A 17,141-nucleotide genomic window follows, 5' to 3' on the forward strand; every position below is an offset into this window, starting at 1 on the left:
GATTCAGGTTGCTTATGGGAAATTATTTTACTACATTATGGCATAAAAGCAACACGGTGACTCTTAATACTATTGCCCTTTTCAGCACAGAGAGCACAACTTGCGTGTAGCATGATCGGTTGTGCTGTGCTACTACTAAGAACTGTAGTAGCTAAGTATATTTTACAGTATTTTCTATTTGACCACAGTGAATCTTAAAGCAGGCATTAGATTATGGAATCCAGTGGCATTAATCTAATTTTTATTTCCTTAATTATTTCTGTTACTAGAAGCATTCTTCCTTCAATAAAACAGTAGAGTTACCAGATCACCACTTTGATTCATTTTGGAAAACTATGATAATTTCATAAGGAATTGGTTTGATTCCAGAAGCAGGCTACGATGGCAGCTGGATAAATCCCAATAAAACTAGCAGGGTGTTTGTAAAGCCAAATTAAGAATTCTCAAAGGGTTAACTGGTTAGAATGTGTGTTCTGCTGAATCTGGCATTTTTTGATTGATAAGAAATACTGCTTGTGCATAGTGATTCCTTGCTGACAAGAAGGCAAATATGATAATAAGCATTATCTGAAGGGAAAAATACACTTGAAAACATCTAAAATACAGGAAATGATGAAGAGTGCTACAGCTGCCAAAATGTAATTTTCAAATGAGTAAACTGCACATCTGCCTTGAAATTGCTCGTAAAATGAAAGGAGTGTTTTGTGTTTACCAAGACTTCCCAGTTGAGAGTACTTTAATGCTTTTAATACATGTGCGTAAAACCACTTTTCACATGACTAGGGAAGATTGTTCAATCCATTTTAACTTTTAGTTTACCAAACTTTACAAGGAATTATAATATTGAAAGCCTCAGTTCATCTTTTGTTTCTGTGTTAGAGAATCTCCAACAGTGACATGACGTCTTGCTCACCTTCGTCCAAACCTTGAAAACGCAGAAGTATTTTTCAGCAACTCAGTGTTCTCTGTAATTCACAGGTTATACTTAAGTTCTGAAAAACCCCTAGATTTTTTCAGTTAGAACCACAAAATAATTTATTAACTTCCTCTGTAGATAAGTGCATTTATAATTGTCAGTAAAAAAAAAATCCCTTCTCAGTTGCTACCGCATTTTGGAAATGGTTGCTTTTCCTTACACAACAAAAGTCCTGATTAATCAGGGCATATAGACCTAGAAAAAAAATTTCTACATACATATTAGGATAATTTAAAAACTTCTAAAATGGCTGAAACAGAATGGGAGGTATCTTGGTAAATTTCAAAAAGACAAGATCATGAATAGGGTGCTGTAGTTACAAGGTATGAAATACTTATGAGTGGTAGTAACTCATGATCATGGGGGCTGTGACAATAGGTCAGATAAAGCTAGAGGCAAATAAAATGATAGAAAAGACATTTCAAGGTAAATGAATATATTCGCTGTTTTATTTAAAAAAAAAAAAAATCACCGTAGTAGTATTTCTCCTTAGGAAGAAAACTGTATGAAGAGGAAGATAAGGAAGGGAAATTAGGCCACAGAATTGTAATCACAACTATTTGAAGACACTCAGATCCTCGGCGTACACGTACGTCTTACCTGAAAAGACTTGAGAAGGCCCACGAGCAGCGGTGGAGCCACGTGATGCAAAGGATGCAACTGAAAGACCGACTCAAATGTGGAGAACAGAAAAGAACCCGACTGTGGAAAGTTAACTGTTGGAAGACACAAACCAAAAACTAAACAACTGACAGACCTTGAGGAACAACTGCCAAAAGTGTAAAAGATCATTAAAAATACCAGAAATGGGAAACCTGCCAGAGAGATAATTGGACTAATATGTTTTCAGGGTGTAAAAGGAGTACTTAATGAAAGGAGGGCAATTGCAGGAAAACTAAGCCAATCATTTGCCGTGGAATTTACTACAGGGGAAACATCTTTTCTTGAGAGAAAAAAAGGAAAAAAAAAGGAGTATTCCTCAGAGATGGATAGCTGGAAGCAGTAAGCAATAGTTTTCACAAGGACACCAGCAATGTCCCCAAGGATCTGGGGGGGAACCTGTTACTCAAGGTACTTGCACGTGATCTGGAAAAAGCTGTCGGTAGTGAGATGATATTAATGAATGATACAAACTCGTTCGAGGTGACTGGATCGAAAGTGAACAGCAATGAACTGTGGAAGACTGTCACAACATGGAGTTGGCAAAACAGTAAATGAAACTCACTGTAAGTACAAAAGAATGATCGTGCTAACCAATAGTTTTGTGAGCACAGGAACTAACGAAGCCTACCTCTATGACCAGCAGTTATGTGACATTTTAATTGAATTATAGCAATGCTGCAGCATGACTTCGGTCTTTATTACACATTAAAGAATCCACAGAGAAAAGCCCCGACTAAGGACCAAATTCTCTGGCATCTAAGAAGACATTGAAACCAGGTGAAACTTTTTTTTCCCTGCAGGTAGGACACTGGGGCTGCTCTCTGAGGTCTGGAGTGGCTTGTAAGAGTTGAGTGTGGAGCGAGCCTTGTCCCCACCACACACACTCACCGTACCCCCTGTCTGCCTTCCCGTTTCTTGAATTTTGGGCTGCCAGCTTTGACAAAACTTATGGAAACTTCAGATAGCAAAACTTGTTTAATATCACTTGTTTAATTTGGTTGAAATCGAAAAGTGAATGGAACATTTAAAAGCAATAACAAGGCATTAAAAATATCTATTTTGAGAACCATGATCAATATAATCCCATGTAAATCGGCACTGCTGTCCAAAGGAGCAGCCCTTCCTCCTCTCCTCTCCTCTCCTCTCCTCTCCTCTCCTTCTCTCCATTGCTCACCCCTGCAAGCTCCGCCTTCTGCTTTTAGTCCCTGCTGGGGTACACACAGCCAACCAGCCAGCAGAGTCAGTCTGAAAACTACTCTGGGAATAAAAAAAAAAAAAAAGGTTAGTTTTTCACTAGCTCAGGTTTCCTAGTCCTGGTGCAAGATGGGGGCTCTCCTGGCAGCACTGCAGACCTAGGTTAGATTGAGTATAAAACTGCCTGGATCCTGACAAGTTTAGTGCTAAATTGGGTATTCCTCCATCTGTCACCTGTGAGGAAATGGTTTCAGGTAGTGAAGCCTGTCATACTGTGTACAATTTACAGGAATTTCTGCTTGCTTTCATGACCTGTCCAGAAAAAAAAAAAAAAGGAAAAAGAAAAAAGAAAAGGTTAAGGCTACTGCTGTTGCCTTCTCTTTCATATCAGCAGAACAAGAAAATTTGACTAGGGTACAGAATCAATATTCAGTCTCTCTTCCTGGGGTGTTTATCTGAAAAGACCAATGGCTGGAACGAACAGTCACTGGAAAGGGCTGGAGGGCACATCCCGGGCCAGCAGCTCATCCGCCAGCCTGAGGACTGATGCTCCTGCTGGTACGGTCACACTCAAGCGCTGAGCCCGGTGCTTCGGCCGCCCAGCAGCTTGGGCAGGAGAGGGCAAGTACACACGTGAAGAGCAGCCTGTACAGGGCTGGTGTTAAGGTTGCTTCTGAAATGTAGGGGTAGGGACTCGTTTCTCTTCACTCACAATATGGGAAAACTTCAGTGCAAAGTAAAATTAAGTGAAAACCGGAAGGCTCAGGAGAAGGCCACCATCGCTGTTTCAAAATAGGAAAGTATCCTGTGCAAATGTTGGAAGAAAGGACTCAGCGCTTACCGTGACGTTCAGTCCCGGCGCTGTGAGCCCCGAGCCCGGTCCAGCAGAGCGCAGGAGCTCGGCTGCCTCCCGTCAGGACCCACAGACATCTCCATCCTCAGCATCTCCTACCAGCCGCTCCAACCAGCTGCTGGTTCTGTCTGCCAGTGACTCTCCACTGTGACTCTGCATTCTGTGGGTTTTTTTGCTTTGTTTGGGGACCTACTTACATATTTTTTGCTTGTTATACACGCTATTTTAAGGCACCTAAATCTTCCTGTGCCTTTTTTAGAGTCGGGACATGAGGCTCAGCTAGCGAAACACCTCAGTACTTCTATGAATCTGGGTCATGGCGACTTTAGTTTTCCCCACATACGGAAGAGTGAAATCATATCACTGTTTAGTAGAAATATTACTGTAATTGAAAATTTATTTTAAGTTGCTAATGTCACTGAGTAGGTACAGTTTACGAAAGCCAAAGTCCTTTTCTGCTACATTAAAAAGAATAAACAAAACCCCCAACATTGCTCCATTAGAAACACCCTCAGCACTCTCGCTAAATTTCAGAGTGTAAACGCAGAGAATACAGAGCAAACACCCGTGTTCCGCACATCTCTAATAATGATTTCAAACACCAATGCAACAGGTGAGAAGTTTCTTCAAAAGCCAGAGTGTGCCCACCTTCACCGTAACGCCCCGAAGGGCAGTAACGAAACCCGGCACATCGCGCAGGATTCCATTCATTAACAGCAATTCCTTAAGACTTAAAACTAATGCATTAATCGCGTTGATGATAATCCATGGATGTGAAGAACCTGAAGATAAAAAGGTAGAATCAGGGATACGCTCTGCAGCGGCAGTGTTACAGTTTTAGGGTATTACAGGATTACAGAATTAGTCTGTAGACTAATTAACCACGCCAGCAGAGCCTGTAAGTGAATACCTTGGTTTTGGAGAGCAGAAAATGATGGCGTAGAATGTTAATGTTTCTACACAGGGACTGGTTTGCACTGAGGGTGTAATTTGGAAAGGTGACTCTAGATGGCTGCTTCTTGAAATCAGGCCCAAAGTATTTAAGGACCAAAATCATGTTTTATTTAAAGAGTGATACACTTGTTTACGTTGTGGCAGAATGATCCCTATATACCGATCTTGGTATCTCTGTATCAGAGGACAGTAACGCCACCACTTTGAACACTTCCAGTTAATTATCACTAGGACATTTTGGTAATGACAGTCTATTTCGTAATATGAACAAAATGGAGAAAAAAAATAGAACTAAAAGAACTTAGAAAAAAAAAGGCCAAACAAACCTTGGGAGCACTGACTTCAACAAGTTCAACAAATATTCAAGCCACATTTAATAAGTTTATGAAACTAGTATCAAAGTAAAGAATATATAGTCAAAATACAGAAATAAAGTTGAGTGAGAGGAAACAGCCTGATTAGATTAAACAAAAGTTAAACAGAACAGATTAATATAAACAAGTTAGCTGAAAGGTCGCCTCGCTTTGTGTAGCAGTATTTCAGCAATTCCTTTTCAGCAATTCCTTTCCTCAACAGCCAGCTTAGAAGGAAGAGCTAATCTGAAGAAAAAGAAAGATATGCATCACTTAAAAATCCCGCCGTACGTGTTACTGTGATTGTTTGTAGAAACAGCATCACCCCAATTTGCAACCTACGTTAATTTCTTATTTAATATACACGGTGTATTTTTTTTGGTAAGAAAACAAAAGTTCAGAATGAAGTGTCTGCGTTCAGCTTTCCATTACACGTAAATTTATCTTGCTATCGGCTATGAATCCTTTTATTTGTGAACTGCAAATGATTAGAATTTGCTTACACTTTCAAATCTTTTGTCATAGATACTTCGCTTCTAAAAGTGTCTGATGTAGCACTCACTAATTACAGAATTATAAAAGGTAGAATAAGGCTTTCCCTGCTCAGAAATTTGCATTTTTGGTAAAGGTAACAATATATCAGCTTCACTAACACCCTAATAATAGGCATACATTTAATTTTACATCACCATCCTTCTAAAGAAAAAAAGACTAAAAGATGTGTGCAATTGGTTTTTGCTTAGTATAAAATTTTCAAATCAGAACTCATTTTGCTACAATAAACACTACGAATTACATATAAACATATATGGAAATCAGTGTGACAGGCTTTAAAAAAAAAGGTTTGATTAGCAGATGATGATTCTGTAGTGCTATTGTGCACTATTCTGCAAGCCCAGAGATTAAAAAAAAAAGGCAAAACTCCCCCACCAAACCAGTTTTGATGCAGGTTTGGCATCAAGTGTACCTTATGGTCTTAGGGTCAGTATGCTCATTCTATGGTTGAGAAACTTAAAAGTACTGGATTTTCCCACATCAGATAGCAGGTACTTGGTGCGTACATTTCAGACAAGAGAACTAGGATTTCTTTCATTTGAGATGGGATCAGTAATCTATTGTTAAAATGTCCAAAGTGTGCAATAATAAGGCAGATTTCTAGTTACACCACCTCTTAAGATACTCATTGTTTGATCAACCAAACAAGGTGCTTTAAACCAGCAGAGTAATGGGATACAAACAAGTGCCAGAATGAAGGAAAACGGCTAAAATGGGAACTGCCCGTTCTTTCATAATGAGAAATAAAGAACTTTTGTATCTGGTATTTGAAAAGTTTTTAACAGCTGATATTCAATATCAGCTGATTCCTGAAGTGTTGGCAAGATACCAGGTTTCTGGTACTGGCCATTCCTAATGTTATTTAAATATTCACATCATGCAATAAGCAGTTTCGCACACTGCAATGTAATGGAAAATACTTCCTAAACTGAATCAGAACTGAGACCCAAAGCAGAACTAGTAAATAAATATCTCGCATATATGTCAAACTATATTCTTCAAACAAAACCTTACATCTTATCAAAGAAGTCAGAAAGTACTAACAAAAATTATATGCTTTCTACCATAATACTGTTAAATTTCCATGGCTGAGAATTTTTTTTCTGCCTTTTTAAATTACTTGACAAAGTAGAAATTCAAACACAGAAATAAAATGCATATATATGAGAGCACTGGCTCAGCGAGATATCAAATATACAGCATTCTAGTGTCAAAAGTACAGGCAGAAATGTCCAAGATTTCTTGGTGAAAAAGGGGCATTTGAGGAGTAAAAATTCTACTTAACAATCACTCACATTTTAACAGTGCATTAATTGTAACAAAAGCTGGATGATAAGTGAGCAACAGAGTCATAATGTTCAGTGTTCATAGCAGAATTTTATCCTCTGCTCATTTAAATGAGGCTGGAAACATATGTAAGTGAAACTTTAGCTATGTTTTTTCAATTTTTCAGGATTCTCGCAAGAGGCAAAGTTGTGACATTGGGTTGAGTTGGGTGATAGTACAAGGTGGCGTGGACAGAAGTCTCCTTTGGATGCTCCGCCTCTGGCTTCTCCAAGGATGATCAGTCCTACAATCTTGTTCGATCTATTCTTTTGCCTCTAGGAAAAGGGTTTCTTGAGGATACAGTTTTACCTCCAGTAATGATTTATTTGGATCCAGCTGGGTCACCTGTAAAGATAAGAACAAGAAGATAGGGGTAAGTAGACTTTTTGGGACTGTTTATCTTCACAGGGCAGATTTCCACTGGGGAGAGTTTTGAGTGCCTCTGTCAGTGGTAACTGAAGTTGAGAGTATGAATTCCCAAGATGTGGATTAAGAAACAGATATTTGTGTGTTATTTTCATTATTATTTTGTAATAACAATAACCAGAATAATAATAAACAGAATCCACAACATTAATTCCAAGAAGGTCTGGTTTTCTACCATAAACCAATGCCTGAATAGATCCATTTTTGTGAAAGTTAAGATCTTTTGGAAGGATTACTAGAACACATGAGTTGAGATGAAAAATAAAACTGTAGTCCCAGATAAGTTTCCTAAAATTTTAATCAAAGTGATGGTGCAAGCAGTTGATTGACAAAGTGATTCCCAACTTGATTCCCCCCATTGAAAGGTGAAACTTTTCTTTTTCACTTCCATTTTTAAACTTATTTTCCCTGGTAATTCTGTTTTAGTTTGTTTTGCTGCGTGAGCACACTAGTTATCAGAAGTTTGCTTGTGAATAACATATCCTTAGTCTTTTGCTATATAAATGCAAATGCACACCAATAAACATTTTTTTCCAAAGCAAAATTTGTTTTATATACCATTGTATAAAGCCACTACTTTCTAAAGTTATTATTCTTATTTTTTGAAAGCATTGTGTCAAGCACACCAAATGCTATGAATTATTAAGAAATGCTATTTTTTTCTTAAAAGCATAACTTACTAATTCTGTTACCAATTAACAAAACCAGTATTGCTCCTATTTCTCGTCCCCTCAACTAAATCAGGCAAACAAAATATATTTGTATTTCCATTGTTTTATCGGATAATTACAGATAATTATTTAAACAAATATTAAAAGCTTATCGCTTTCTAAATCCATTGGAATCAATGTCATTTCACCTCTCTGCTTGCAACAGAATTTAAAACAAAAACAACCCCCCCCCAAACAAACAAAAACAATTAAAAAACCCCCAAACAAACAGATTATTTTGATTCCCAAAGCAGGAACGTATTTTCTTAAACTTCATGTACCATGGTTAGTTATTGCTAAATGTCTGAAGAGAAAAATAATTTATAAAAACCAGACTCAATTTTAGATTCCTATTATCGACAGTCCAATTATGCATTCCTCCACAGATGCTGCTTAAATTATTGAAATGTTATTATCTTAGAAAGCAAGCCTGTTATGTAAAAAACCAGCCAAAGTAGTGCATTTAAGTTTGTGATTACAGAAGTAGGCTAATTAAGTATCTTATTGCATTTTCTAATGTTTTGGTATTCTGCTACAGTCCACTATTGCACATAGGCACAGAAAGCGAGGCAAACAGGGGTCTCCGCAATTCACAAATCTTGCAACTTTTTTTTTTCCCCCCCCAAAAGAAAAGCTGGGAAAGACAGAACAAATCCCTTCTACATTTGGGAAAAAAAAGAATCTGAAAAGTAAGCCTAGGCAATGAACACAATCTTCCAGACTGCAACCGTATGGAAACCTATTATTCACTTGAGTGTAATTCAAGATACATATCCTGGCCTCAACTCTAAGGTTTGCAAACTTCAGGTACCTGAAATAATAACAACTCCTGATGTCCCTTCCCCGATGCCTCCGCACTTGGCAGGTGAGCTAAAAGCTCCGTGCGGTTCGTGCAGCAAAAGGGCTGTGCAGCTTTTCACCGCAATTTCAGCGTGCTGCCGAATTCGCCGAGGGACAGCAGAGTTTGCAAATGTTCACACCATTACCCAATTAACTAACAATATGGCTCCTGCATCTGTCAACAAACAAAGCTGTTGTTGCTTTGTTTTAGCTCCTTGGCATTTTCTGTTCATATGGGTCGCCATTGTACTTAATTATCACACCATAATCCTTCTGCAGCTTCTACTTTGTTATTTGTGGTTTGTTAATATGTTGTTTACTACGAAGAATAGAAGCCTTATTAGTGAACATACCTCCTACCAAAATAAATGGTTTATCTTGTAAACAGACGAAATATAAGACCTAAGATGCTCTGCAGCTTACAGTACTTTAAAACAGAATTAGAAACCAAAGAATGATGTATAATAGAGATCAAAGGACCCCGAAAGAGCTGTAGCCAGCAAAAGTGCGCCCAATGTAGTGTTTTAATAAATTTTGTTCACTTAAATACATTTACGTGGATTATTTCATAATGCAAAGTATTAAAATACCTTCATATTTAAATCTGTGTACCTTGTTTCATTACCATTAGGATAAATTCTGGAGTCCACTGCAGTGCTGATGATCCTTAGCTCTGATGTCATTGCATGGTGCTCAATTCAAAACAGCTCTGCACGTTATGTAAGTTACATTGTCCAACCCCCCTACACCTTTATTATTTAAAGATTTTTTTGTGTTTTGTTGTGTTACACAGGAAATCATTTAAGCATGTTTATATATGTATTGAATCTGATTTGATCCTGCTGAACTCAATGAGATTACGTAAGCACCCAACGCTTTCTTGATTAAAGTTGCAAAATGCACCAAAATAAGCATTCAGCATTTGTTGAAGGCCTAAACAAATCCTACAAGCATGGTGTTTCTCTCTATTTTCAACTCCTACAATATCTGACTTTCTACCAGTCACATGCGTTCTAAGAGTCCACTCACATGTCACATGGCGATACCAACTGGTGAGGTTAATGTATTTTTAAAATATTTTTTGTGGTTTTGCTAAGGTAAGTACTTTATAAAGAAAGGTAAACTACAACCCCTTAAAAAGAGGCTCTACACTGTTCCAAACATACGTCGTGAGGAGAGTGGCAGAGGAAGGACACAATGTTCATATGCTGAGGGAGTGTAACTCAAGTGACAGCAAAATTTCTAATACTCAAGCTCACAGAATTCTGTAGAATACCATGTGTGCACACTCAGGGCTGTCCCAAAGCCAAAGCAAATAGTGCCCAGGGAGTTCTCGTCTTCAGGCAAATGACTTTCTGTGCAACCTTTAACACTCCTCACTCTTCAAGGAAGGCTCTTTCTAGCAATGTGACCAGACGGTGCTAACAGGACCTTATTTCTACCAGTGCGAGATCTCGCCACTGAGCTACGAAATGTTTCAGTTCCACTGAAAGAGATTTAAATTGGTAAAACAGAATATTTCTTCCAGCTATGGACACATTTTCCAGGACCTTAGACTTTGGTGCACCAGAGCCAGGACTTCAACTTTTAACATGAAGAGCTCCGGTACCTAACTGGTGTTGGTTTGGTGCACAGGAAACTTATTATTTTAACAGGTATTTGTTTAAAAGAATTCTGTGGTGATTATTTCTACTAAGCACTAGCTAGTTGGTGTGAAGTACTTCTGCAGCACTTTGGAGTTTGAAGAATTTAAGATGTGCAAAACCAAAAGATAGTAATGTTAACTCCTGTAATTCTCCTGTAAGCATGTGGTAGCTACTTACACTTTATTCTGAATAAATTCCTTGGGTTTTGTGATGACCCAATAATGAAAATTAATACTAGTTTGCTTAAATTTTAATACATTTTTGTAGCAAACTCTTCTTCCTTCTAGAACAATTTTTGTGTTATTTCTGTCTGCACCTTTGCTGACCTGTTTGTCCTATTACACGTTCACATGCTGAACAGCTGTACTTTCACCATTTCAAAGGTGTGGCTCCTCACCCTCCCTAACTCTGCAGGGAAAAGATAAATACAAAAAAAATGGCTTAATGCCCAGGAAGGTCATTTAAAAGTAAAGAATCGAATACACAATTATTATGACACTTACACAAGCAGTAAATATCACACCCTTCACCCTTCTCTACACCCTAGGACAGGGATCTGATTCCTGAGCAGCACAGCCTCTATACCACTTATACACGCATGAATACATTTAATGAATCTAATGGACAAAGAGTTCTTTTACTCTCTTTCCTAATCCTCCTAAAGTATAAATGCGATAGAAATTACTTCAAGGCACACTTGGTAAAGTACCAGATTTGTTTAAAAAAACCTATATTTTCAGAATGACACACAAATACAGTGAATCCCTTCTACCTATGGATTATACGGATAATATGCTCAACTTGAGCAACAAACAAAAGTAGGGTTACTTTACAGAAATATATGCAATTAGATCTGGTTTAGTTCAATAAACTTGGAGAGAATTTACATCTGAATTGAAGAAAGCTGTCACAAATAAGGAAAAATATGTCATAGTAAAAGACTTCTAGTCTTGTTCTAAGTGCAAAGCTTTAATCCAGATATGCCACGCACTTATTATCTTATTCCTCTGAAGAGATTTTCTCAAACCAGTATTTTAGATTAAGCATATTTTAAAAATGCATTTACTAAGCAAAGTAAAATATATCACCATCCCTGGAGGGGTTTAAAAGGCACTTAGACGAGGTCCTTAGGGACATGGTTTAGTGCTAGAGTTAGGTTGGGTTATGGCTGGACTCGATGATGCTGAGGGTCTTTTCCAACTGAAATGATTCTATGATTCTATGATACTGATAATGCAGAACATTGTGATGTTACATCCTCTACTTTCAGCACGATTTCCACTTTCTCAGGAAAGCTGTGCAGTGTTCCGAGATACCTGAGATGCCACCAGTCTTCATATAGTGTAAATTTTGTTGATTTAACGTAATTCATATCAGAAAATAATCTGCTGTACAGATTTTAATCAGTGAAGTCTTATAAACCTGACTTGCATTACTTCTCTTTTTAGACAGTAAATTAAGATAGCAACTCCCTTCTCCTCTGTTTTATAAAATACTAAGCATAATGGCAGGATGGTAGAAGCAATAAGGATAAGCCCAAAGCCAGTGTTCCATATTTGCATAGTCAACCTGGACTATCTGGTGCTTTGTAAAAGTCCAACCTTATGAATTCATGATTCTACGTGAAAGTTCGATTTTTTAAATTGGGAAAAATATCTCATGTTTGTGGAACAAAGCTTAAAAAACCACCAATGCTAATCATCATTTTCGCACCTGAACTAAATACAATCTCAAGCGTTAATTATGTTTTAAAAATATCAGATTTCTACCCAAATCTTATGACCTTTTAACAGTGAGTTGTAGAATAGATATAAAAATAGAGTTTACCTGCCTTCCAATAAAAGATGTTAGGAAACGCTGGGTACAGCAGTTCCACTTGGGCAGCTCTGAGGTAGTTCTGTGCTGCTTTTTAACCCAAGATCAGAAATTTTGTCTAGTGATCAGTACTCCCCAAAAATACGGCCAAAATACATCCAGTTACTAACATGACTGAATATAACAAATACACTTTTTCATTTTGGCAAGAGAAGTGAAGACACAAAAGTATTTCAAATTAATTCGTCTCTTTCAATAAAATGACTTTTGTTGATGCGTTACTGATGGCGCTAAAGAGGATTATACAAGATGATGCTGGTGCCCACAGCTCCGAGATTTTGAGGGATGAGGACGGTGCTGTAAAGCTCTCCTCTGATTTTCTGCTTACCACCCTTCCTTCTCTCTGGTTTGAAATATTTCATCTACTTAAGAATTCTTTGTGTGGTTTCGTGGAAAAAGAGAAGCCAACAGAACACCCTGGAATGTGTCTTTTCCTGACAAACGACCCGTGGGCAGAAGAGCTCCATCACCTGCTCCTTCACACTATTTACTTTCAGTTTTCTTGCTCAGGAGAGAAAAGGTTTCAGTATTGGCATTTACAGATGAGCGCATTTGTATGTTAAGCATCCTTTCTGCTGCACCAAGGAGCAAAACAGTCCGTCGCTTGTGGGCACTGCTGCCAGCGTGCTTATATCAGACTAACAATTATTCATGTATTTAATTATTTTAAAATGTGCTGGCTACAGAGAGGAAAGATCACATGCCCAGAAATACTATAGTTTTCAGCATGGATATTGATGAAGAGTTGAAAGGAAGCAAACAGCCACATCTTCTGGAAGTTTGAAAACATATAAATACATTTTGTGCTGCAAATGGACTGTAAGAACTTTGCTTTGCACACATCCCAAAGGGGGATGGATGTGAACACAGTCACTCACGGGAGAATGAGGCAGGATTGGATTCACGTCCACTTAATTATAACTGCGCGGAAAAACAATCCAAAAGGATTTTTATCAGGAGTTCAAAGGATTAAAATGTTCAGATACCACAATATCTACAGTATAACATTGTGATTGGTATAATAGGTAGGTAAATAGAATAAAAAAAGCGCACCCAAGACTGCTCTGGTGATTTAGTCTGATGTATTACTTATGCAATTACCAAAACAGCAGGAGATCATTAAATTTTCTGGTAACCAGACACAGCATTCTTAGTATCATACTATTACAAAGGCTCTTCAATGGTATTTTGTCACTACGTTTTCTTCCTACGAGGAGAAAGAAACACACAAAATTGACATGGAGAAAAATTCTGGGCTAAAAGTACAAAGTATCTTAAGCCCAGTTTAAGCTGGATAGTGCCATATGCAACAGCAAAGCTCTGTGGCTTAACTAGGGCATCTTCCTGTGAACAATAACGTGCCTCCCCTGAAATGTTTTGTAAAATGAGGCAGAGCTGAATAAAAGAACAGTTTTGGTCAGAGGGATGTGCTTGGGTGGAATATATTAATCACAGGGTTGGCATTAGTCATTGGCTTAACTAATGAGGATGACGAACAGAGAGTTCACATACTGCCTGGAGCACTCAGTGCTGTGGTGAACGCTTGCTTACTTTAGTCTTAAGTAAAATTGCTCATCTGAAATGCACACCTATCTCCTGAAATTGGTTCAACAATCCCTGTATTCAAATAGAGTTGTTGTAAGAGATCAGAAACTATACTGACCTATAGAATGTAATTCTATTTCTTTTTAGAATAAACTTACGTCTGTGAAATGAGGAAGACATTCCTTCTACCTCCTTTCAGTGACCTGATACATGAGCTTTAATCTTTCTCTTTGGATATCATAGTTACTTATGCGAAGACACTAGGTCTGAAAAGACAGATCAAGTCTTTCTTGGAAGAAAACATTATGAAAAATTTTTCTGTGATACTTACAGAATTTTGGACTACATATCTTGAAATTACAAAGCAAGAGGCAAAATGGACTCAATATTCTGTAAAGTACTGCCATTGACTTGAGCGGGGCAAGAATATCACCTGCTCCCTTTGCAGGTGATGACCAAAGACTGTGATACTATTGTTTGTGAGCAACAAACTTGTCAAAAAGCAATAAAACCTCGGGGCTGCAAATGCTCCGGGGTTCTGGCTGCAATGACATGTGGTCCGTTCCTCTTGCACTCAGGATGAATCAGTCCAGTCGTCCTACTGATGCAAGTCATCAGGAAGAAGGATCAGAAATCACGCTTCTAAAAGAGGCACGGGAACACGCTGGGCTGGTATGGCCAATTTGCTTAGGCAACTTCTCAGTGTCTTAACTAAACTAAACACAGCTGCTTGAATAAATAAAGTAATAACATATCCTGAAAAGAGAGGAAAGACAAGGGCAGGTAGTATTGACTTAAGGGAAGCTGTAAATGAAAGAGGAGGGACGTCTACCTTTGTAGGTGGCTGTGGCTTTGCGTAAACCAGATCAGAGCTGATAAAAACATGCCACGATCAGATCTATACTGACCTGAAAAAATTATGTGGATTAAAACAGATGAGTACTATTTTATGTAGTAGGAAATATAAATATCAGTAACAAAAATGATTGGAAAAAATTACATGGATCACATGTTAAATTTTCCCTGAACCTACAAAAACATTCTCAAATTTTTTTAACACATTAGAAAGAATATTTCATTCATCTGAAATCCTCCTTTGCCATAAGACAGATAGTCAAGCTACTTTCCTGATTCATGTGAAGTAACTACAAGTGCTATTTGGTGTAACCATGACACTGCATGAACCCTTTCTCACGATAACATCTTTCTTCCATCTTTCTATCAAGATGATGATCAGGGGAAAGCAAGCTAAAAGCCAGAGATGGTCCTGGACATATAACTTTCTCATGAACTATTTAAAGAGTTTAAACACCACCTCGTGAGCTTAAAAGTAGGTTATTTGAAGGAGGTAATTTGCAGTAGGTGAAATGCAGAATAATCCTTACAAAGAATAGCTTCCAGAACTGATATAAAAAATTGCCAAACTACCTGGCAGAGCAATATGGGGATCATGCTCCAATACGACCCTTCTGCGAATATCAGAAGACAGTTACCTGCTCAGGTGACCACATGTGCTAAGTGCTGCAGTTTAACTTGCTACCCTGTGGCGTTATTTTCACCGCTGTGGGTGTCAGATGATTTATCCTGCCAGAGCACAGGAATGAATGATCAGCTCTGGGTTTGGAGGAATATCTTACTCTCTACTCCCATATAATATTAAGAATTATCTGGCCCCAAATTTACTGAAATCCTGATCATGCCTAATTTAAATTGACATGCAATTCGAGTTAAATTTATTTTCTGCCCTTTTCAAGGGAGACAGGTTTTTTGTTTCTGTTTATTTAAACTCCTGTTGAAATTGGTTAATTAAAAGGAATTAAAAAATCTTAATACTCTAAACAGAGCAAACTGGTTCTGAATTATTAAGCAACATTTTAGATGCATTTAAATAACCTTAAGTGACTTAACTGCCACCTGATCCTAAGCTGTGGCTCAGAAAAATAAAATGTGAAATACTGTAGAAGTCTTGGCTTACCAGAGCTTCCAGATACAGTAAATAAAGAGCTTAAGCCTCTAATACCGTGTCTACAAAAGGCATACTCTCAAATACATAACTAATGCTCCACCTTAAGGAGAAATGAGCAAAAGGAATTGTAGATTGTGATTTTGATTTTTTTTTTTTTTTTTTTTACAGAAGAAATTATAAAATTCAGTCTTTCAAAAATAGTCTTTCAAAAGAGGGAGCATGCAGGGACCTCCCTTTCTGGCAGATACCATAAGACCTTCCCAGATGTCTCATTAACCCTCAGAGTGTGGCTGAAGCCCAGTTTGGGTAAATTAGTTCTGCACATTCCTCCCGTAGTTTCAGCGAGACGTGCTGCACCTTCAGCTTCTTGCCTGAGGTGCGGTGAAATGCCTGGTCTCTAAGATGTTCAAGAGTTTGAGGAAGATGTCTGCAGATCTCCGGAACAGAAGGAAGTGAGGACCTGATCATCTGGGAAGTATCTGGGGTACTGGGAAAAGGCGGATCCTGCAGCTGGCAGACAGAGGGCTGATGAAATTAGTGTTTGGGAAGGCTTCTAAGAGAAAGAGACTCGGAAGAAATACTGAACGAGAAGGTTGACTGAGCATGCAAATATTAAATGCATTTTGAAGATTAGACCAGTTTTTGAAAGAAAAGGAACTATAATTCTAAAGCCAGCACATTCATGTAAATAGCGCACACGCTTGCCTCCATAAAGCCTTTGCAGGTGCATTTAAGAATAATGCAAAGAACTTAAACCACAGATTTTTCACCCCAAAAGATGTGTTTGCCAAATGTTGTCAAAGTTAGAGGCCCAAGTTACCTGCTGACACAGGCTGACCGTGTGACACGCACTTGGTGCGGGATGCGGTGCTGCCTTGTTGCGGGACTGGGAGAGGAGGTGGTTAATATCTAATTTCAGTGCTGGTAGAAAGAACACCACAGTCGGTGACAAAGACCCAATAACAAGTCACTGCATGTGCTTAACTGCTTTGGAATGTCACTGCTGCTTTAAAATCTACAAGTTGTGTCTGGAAAAGGTTAATCTGTGTATTTACTCATGTGTAGAAGTTTGTATTTACAGTAGGGTTATGATACCAACTTTAAGTTAGCTAAGGATATCTGTGTAAGCAACTGGAACATAGAACTAAGAACTAATGAATTTTTATTTACCAAAGAAGTAAAACCACTGCAACAACACTGTATCAGGACTGATGGCTTTGAAAAGCACGTAAAAATGCTCTAACAAGTTTATTACAAGA

The 17,141-nt window shown here is 38.1% G+C and overlaps 1 protein-coding gene across 1 annotated transcript in view; it reads right to left on the reverse strand.

The window, feature by feature from the left end:
• Positions 1-4,098: 4,098 nt before the first annotated feature.
• The window catches only part of FAF1 (Fas associated factor 1), a 163,031-nt gene continuing 149,988 nt past the window's right edge, over positions 4,099-17,141 (reverse strand). The window contains exon 19 of the mRNA XM_065657013.1: positions 4,099-7,219. Coding sequence (XP_065513085.1) covers positions 7,136-7,219 — 84 coding nt within the window. The 3' untranslated portion in view covers positions 4,099-7,135. The remainder of the gene's footprint in view (positions 7,220-17,141) is intronic.

The sequence above is a fragment of the Caloenas nicobarica genome, chromosome Z (genome assembly GCF_036013445.1).
Source record: "Caloenas nicobarica isolate bCalNic1 chromosome Z, bCalNic1.hap1, whole genome shotgun sequence".
Classification (NCBI taxonomy): domain Eukaryota; kingdom Metazoa; phylum Chordata; class Aves; order Columbiformes; family Columbidae; genus Caloenas; species Caloenas nicobarica.